This window comes from Corylus avellana, chromosome ca1, assembly GCF_901000735.1.
Source record: "Corylus avellana chromosome ca1, CavTom2PMs-1.0".
NCBI lineage: Eukaryota > Viridiplantae > Streptophyta > Magnoliopsida > Fagales > Betulaceae > Corylus > Corylus avellana.
In genome coordinates this window covers 27800221-27806977 of record NC_081541.1, presented here as the reverse complement: position 1 = coordinate 27806977, position 6757 = coordinate 27800221, and the positions used below count along the sequence as shown (strand labels likewise).

At 39.3% G+C, this 6757-nt stretch overlaps 1 protein-coding gene across 2 annotated transcripts in view; it reads right to left on the bottom strand.

Moving 5' to 3' along the window:
- The window catches only part of LOC132175186 (receptor-like protein EIX2), a 10327-nt gene extending 5846 nt beyond the window's left edge, over positions 1 to 4481 (bottom strand). For both annotated transcript variants that reach the window (XM_059587052.1, XM_059587060.1), the window contains exon 1: positions 4234 to 4481. Coding sequence is in view for 1 of the 2 variants with exons in the window: in XM_059587060.1 (XP_059443043.1) it covers positions 4234 to 4247 (14 nt within the window). In the remaining variant the exon portion in view is untranslated. The remainder of the gene's footprint in view (positions 1 to 4233) is intronic.
- Positions 4482 to 6757: the final 2276 nt, after the last annotated feature.

Below are 6757 nucleotides of genomic sequence, written 5' to 3'. Positions count from 1 at the left end.
GGGACTCATTTCTGGGTTTCTAGTGGGAGCTAGAGAAACGGATCGGATTATCGTCTATCACCTTCTCTTTGCTGATGACACTTTGGTTTTCTGTGGGGCAGATCCTACTCAAGTAAGAAACATTGGCGCCTTACTTGTCTGCTTTGAAGCTGTCTCTGGGTTAAAAGTGAACTTGGCTAAATCTGTCATGGTTCCTGCGGGTAGTATGGACAATGCGGAAAGGCTGGCTGGTATTTTGGGATGTGGTATACCTTCTACGCCGCTGAAGTATTTGGGCCTCCCGTTGGGAGCCTCGTTTAAGGTCAAGGCTATTTGGGAGGACGTGTTGGAGAAATATGCTAGAAGGCTGGCCTCTTGGAAACGCTTGTATCTATCAAAGGGGGGGAGGATTACTCTCATAAAGTGTACCTTATCCAATCTTCCTACCTACTTTCTGTCTCTGTTTCCTATTCCAGCCTCAGTGGCGAAGCGCATTGAGAAGATTCAACGTGATTTCTTATGGGGTGGGATTGATGAAGAGTTTAAATTCCATCTGGTTAGTTGGAATAAGGTATGTTCTCCGATCTCTGAGGGAGGTTTAGGCATTCGGAATTTGCGTTTGATGAATCAAGCTCTTTTGGGAAAATGGTTATGGAGATTTGCTCAGGAGAAGGAGGCTTGGTGGAGGAAGATTTTGGTGGCAAAGTATGGTGCGGTTTGGGGTGATTGGTGCTCCAAGGTTCCCAGAGGATCGCATGGGGTTGGGTTATGGAAGTATATATGCAGGGGGTGGAGGTCATTCCAAAGCCACATTAGATTTATCCCTGGTCTTGGGTCCAATATCAGGTTCTAGGAGGATATTTGGTGCGGAGATATGTCTCTTAAGGAGGCTTTTCCTGGACTTTTCAACATAGCCACCAAGAAGGATGCGTCTATTGCAGACAATAGGGAATGCTTAAATGGCTCTGTTCAGTGGAATGTTTCCTTCACTCGCAGGGTACATGATTGGGAAGTGGAGGTCTTGGCCTCTTTTTACACGCTATTGTATTCGCATCCGATGGGTGGGGAAGGGGAGGATAGAATAAGGTGGATCTCTTCTTGTAAAGGCAAATTTGAAGTAAGATCATTTTATAGGATCCTTGCTTCAAAAGACCCTACTCCTTTCCCTTGGAAAAGTATTTGGCACACCAAGGCTCCTTCAAGAGTGGCCTTCTTTGTTTGGACGGCCGCGCTTGGAAAGATTCTAACTTTGGACAATGTTCAGAAGAGAGGTATTGTGGTGATAAATCGTCGTTGCATGTGTGAATCAGATGGGGAGTCTATTGATCATCTCTTTCTTCATTGTGGGGTGGCGCACACCATGTGGAATGCCATTTTCGTTCGGTTTGGTTTGTGTTGGGTTATGCCGGGTAACGTTAAGGAGTTGTTTGCTTCTTGGTGGACGGGTGGTAAATCCAGCAGCGCCGTTGTGTGGAAGATGGTTCCTCTATGCCTTATGTGGAGTATTTGGAACGAGAGAAATGCTAGATGTTTTGAGGACTCTTCGAGGAATATAGAGGACCTTATTCATTTTTTCTTGTACACTCTCTTCTCTTGGACTTCTTTTGATGTTCTCTTCTTCTTTCTCTTCCTCTTAGTCGCTCTCTTGTATACTCCCGGTGTACTAGGGTTGCGCCCCTCTGCGCTTTTTCTATATATCTTTACTTATCAAAAAAAATTCTTAAAAAGGCCCAAAACAACACCTAAAGACACTTGTAGTAATTGCAACACTCAAATACAACAATTAAGGCATACTTAATCTCTTACTTATTTTGATGGCTAACTTGGTGCTCAAAACCTTGTAAGTTGTCTTCATTCGGGCTTTGGTTGCTAACACGTTCGGTGTTTGAATGGGAAGCCTTAGTAGTATTTCTAGAGAGCATCATTCACTAGAGCGTTTGCAAAGCGTCCGAACAGTTGAAGTAATAAGAAGAAGTAGTATAATCCGTTAGCTAGACGTTTGCAAGTCTGTCTGAATGTGATGTTTTACATAGTAAAACCCAAAAGCTCTGTTCGCTAGACGTTCACTGGGCCGTCCGAACGAGAGATGCACATAGTAGATCCAAAGAGCTCCATTTAGAAGGCCATTCGCTGGTAGTTCGGACGAGACGTGTTGAGAGAATTTTAAACCCAAATGCATCCGAACGAAATTCAAGACTATCCGAACAAAAGTTGGCACTATCCGTTTTAGTGTTTTGCCAAGTTCAGCTTAGATTTCTATAAAACCTAGGTGCGATTGAACGAGACCGGTAGCCGTTCGAACATTGCCTCGGATTTTCCATATTAGGGTTTTTCTATTCAGCAAGAAAACCTAATTCTTAGTTGCCTGTAAATAGAGCTCTTCAAAGCACAATTTTTTCAAGCAACTAAGGGGGCACATTCTATATTGTGCTAAGAGATAATTTTAAGGATTCAGAGTGTTAAGAGTTATTTTCTCTTAGAGTGTTGCTATGCTTTCAAAAGATGTTGCTCATCAACAATCAAGAAGCCTGGCCGAGGTTCTGACATGGGAAATCAAGAGAAGAACTTTCAAGAGGTTTTGTGGGAACTACTGCAGTAGAAGGCAAGAAGGGCCACCTATTTAGACGAGTTTGTGTCAACTTCAAAAGTTTTGTAAGTATGAACAACTTGTAATTTCTCCTTCTAGTGCATAATTTCCTAGGCTTGACTGCCCCGGAGTAATTTTTCCTTTTGAAGAGTTTTTTAAAGGTTTCTACTTCATCACCAAAATATTTGTATTCCTATTGATTTACTTTTTTACATATTTTGATGATTGATTGTTGCATGCTTCTATTTTGTAATTCCGCATTATTTTCACCCCACTCTAAGTGTACTTTGGAGTCTATTTATATTTTCATAATCCTAATTAAATGTTGGGGTGTTACAAGACCCCTAAGGATTATGAGCTTCCAAAAATTCTATCATTTACTTGATAAGTAATTTTTATCAAAAGTCATCTAAACTAGTAGTTCATATGAACATAAGAGTTCTGAACAATAGTCAAAATGTATTAAATGGACACGTCGCATTTAAAAGGCTCAAAGGGCGAACTCTTTTTAGTGTAGGCGTGATTCCATTAAAAAAACTATCACTACAAAAAATGGATTTTTTCTTGATTGGGTGTTTTTGACGTGTTAGGTGGCCTAACACGTCACTAAACTTTAGTGACGTGTCATTATTGACGTATGTCGAGCGTTAAAATTTAGGGTGTCAAAAACGGGAATTTTTTTACATGTTACTGTTTAACACGTCAATAATTACTGACATGTCAAAAAGTGGTACGTAAAAAAAAAATTTTTGACTTGTCAATTACTACATCAGAAAAGTTAATGACATGGCAAAAGTACCACGTCAATAAATTATTGACGTGGCAAAAATACCACATCAATAAATTATTGACACATCAAAAAAAAATTTTGACGTGCCAATATGTAAAAACGTCACTAATATTTTAAATAATAATAATAATAATAATAATAATTTTGTAATATTATCAAGAGAAACAAAAAGAAGAAGAAGCAAATGAAGATTTTGTAAGTAACTGATCCCAAGCCCTATTGACTCCTCGGATTATAATTTAACAACTTAATCAACTAATTTACACACAACCATTACGCATGTAGATATGATTCCCCTGTTTACACAACCATTTGGACACAACTAATTTGCACACAACCAGGATTAATTATATACGAAGATAAGAATAAAGTAAATGATTCAACCGCTGCATCTGATGACCAACCAACCGCATTTCATACCATAAATATTTGGCACACAAAAACTCTAATCCCTTGTTTGGCTGCCAAGAAAATGTACAAATAGAAAGCAAACCAAACAATAAAACAATCACAGCTGCGCCTAAAACAATATATTATCCCAAAAAAACAATAAAACTCAAGATCGGGTTTTCTCGAGAACCAAACAGATCGAGAAAATGGTGAAGGAGGGCATCAGTGGCACGAGCGTAAAACGAAGGAATCAAATGGGTCAGAACACAGAAATTCAGAAACGGAAGAAAACGTAAGAAATGAAGCGAAGGATTACCATTCAAGAAATGAAGAAAACGTAAGAAATGAAGAAGCAAATCAAAATCCCCAAAATCCCATTCAAGAACCCTAATTTTCATACCCAACAAAATTCCCACAATCAACATGATTCCAAGCTTCCAATCCCATGAATAGAACGAAAATCATAAGAGAAAGCTTGAATGTTTACCTCACTAACCACATGGCCGGATTAAGCCCCTTAGCTTTCTTCTTCAGTCCGCATCTTTCTCTCTGCCTCGTTCTCTCACTCACTCTCGGTCTCTCTCTCTCTGTGCAGCGTGCGTGAAAGGCCGGCGGTGAAGAAAGCTGGTGAGAGACCGGCGGTGAAGAAACAGATAGAGAGAAGAGAAGAAGAGAGGAGCAGGTCCTGTGCACGCGGGAGAAGGAAGGAAGAAACGAGGGAGAAGAAAAGAACAAGAAAAAAAGAAGTTTGATATGAACACAACATAAACTCAATTCAAAGCCAACTTCTCTCCTACGTATCATTTAATATATATATATATATATATATATATATATATATATAACCAAATCAATCATCTCTAAAAATCAAATTTTCATAAATTTAAAAATCCTCTCTCGATCCCTCACTCTCCTTCCCGCGCTCACCCTCTCTCCTCCGCCGAGTTCATCGGCCACCAGAAATCCCCTCTCACTCCGACGCTCTCCCTCCTGTTCTCACCCTCTCTCTCCTCTGGCGAGTTCTTTGGCCACTGGAAATCCTCTTTCACTCCCTCGCTCTCCCTCCCGCGCTCACCCTCTCTCTCCTTCGGCGAGTTCTTCGGCCACCGGCGAAGCTGTCCGTCTGTCGCAAGGTTCCGTCCACTGTCTCTCTCACTCCGGCGACGTCTCCGGCGAAGCCGAAGGCTCTCTCTCCTCCACCGGTGGTAAGTAATCCCTTTCTCTCCTCCACATTCAAAATCTAGGGCTTTTTGATTTATGTGTATTGGGTGCTAGAATAGTGTGTTAGATTTATGTGTATTTAGGGTTTAGATTTCTGTTTTTTGAAAGGATTGTGTTGGGATTGTGGATGATCTTTGACTTGAGTGAGTTGTCTCTATTTTTTGGTTGCTCCACTTCTTTTTGTTGCTTATGTATCAGTGAGTTTGAATACTTTCTAATTTTGCTCCTTTAATTGCTGACTAGACATGGTTGATTCGAATTGCATGAGATTTATGTTAGAATGTATTTCTCTGCTATTAACAATTTATGCATTACCAGATCTCTGAAATAGGAAAAAAAGAAAAGAAAAAAAAAAGGTTTAAGAGGTCATGTGTAGTTGCCAGGATGGATAAATTGAACAGGTGTTGCCATATTCCTGGCTGGCCTGGATTGGCTTGGCTTGGCTGTGGGCTGGTCATCAGATCTCTAAGATGTTGTGCAACGATGGTTGCCATGTTCTTGGCCTGGCTGTGGCAGAGTTGTTTGTTGATGATGTTGGTGTTGGTGCCCTCGATGATCAGTGTCTCTCATGCTTGCTCACCTGAAATGCAATGACATAATCTCATGCTTATTCAGCTGTTAATGAAATTTGTTGCATGGAGATGGAAAAAGAACCTTGACTTTGGGGGCAAAATCTGATTCTGTTAAAAAAAAACCTTCATTGATTTGGTAATTTCTCTCTGATATGATTTTTTTTCCTTTGTAATTTCTCTTTGATGTCTTTGGTGGATATTCAAACTCGACTTGCTGAAATCAGTTTGGGATCTTCTGATAAACCCATATGGACTGCTTCTAGGAAAGGAGTATATGTTAGTTATGATACTTGGGAGGCTCTTAGGGAAAAGAGAGTTCAAGTTGAGTGGTGAGAGTTAGTCTGGTTTTCTCTAGCTATTCCCGGTCTAGAAGTTAGTCTGGAAGTTGTATTATATACAGATCCAAACCATTTTATTTATTTATTTATCTTTGATCATAAAAATTTGGTTGCAGGGTTTGCCTTTTTGTTCTTTTGTTGCTTTCTAACTCCATCTATGCATGTAAATATGTACTACAAGTATGGAGGTACTCTAAAATGCACTTGTGATGCAAGTTTGTTTGTCTTTGTCCATGGATCTTGGTTTGTAGGGGGCCTAACTAAAGTCTCTACTCTTTTTCCCTACTTGATCAACTTTGTGCTTCCTTGCTTGGATCTAATTTGTTCAGGATTATATATTTATATATTTGCAAGGTTTTGTATAGTTTTAAGCTCAGATCCGCCTGTACATGCTCCTCTCCCACCCACACGATATACTAATGGTAGGGGTGAAATAGCGGTTGCGGTTAGTAATTTTTACTAACCAATTCCGCTAACCGGTTAGCGGTTAATCGCTTTGAGATAACCGCTTTTTTTGGGCTTTTTTTTTTTGGACCGATTTTGGGTTGGTTTTGGGCTCACTTTAAACATTTTTTTGCTCATTTTAAACGTTTTTTTTTTTTTTTTTCCTTTTCATTGCCATTTTAGCATTAAAAATTGCTATATACCAAAATCTTGTTGGCCACCTTCTACAAATCTACACATCATACAATATACAAATAAAATTACAACAAAATCATTACTTCACTTATAGTCTTATACACAACATAGAAATAAAATAAAACACAAACAAGTTCATAAACTCACAATCAACCAAAAAAACCAACATGGTTGAACTTAAAGCTTGAGGCCCATTTCCAAATATATATTGTTATTTATTATATGAAATATGAAAATATAT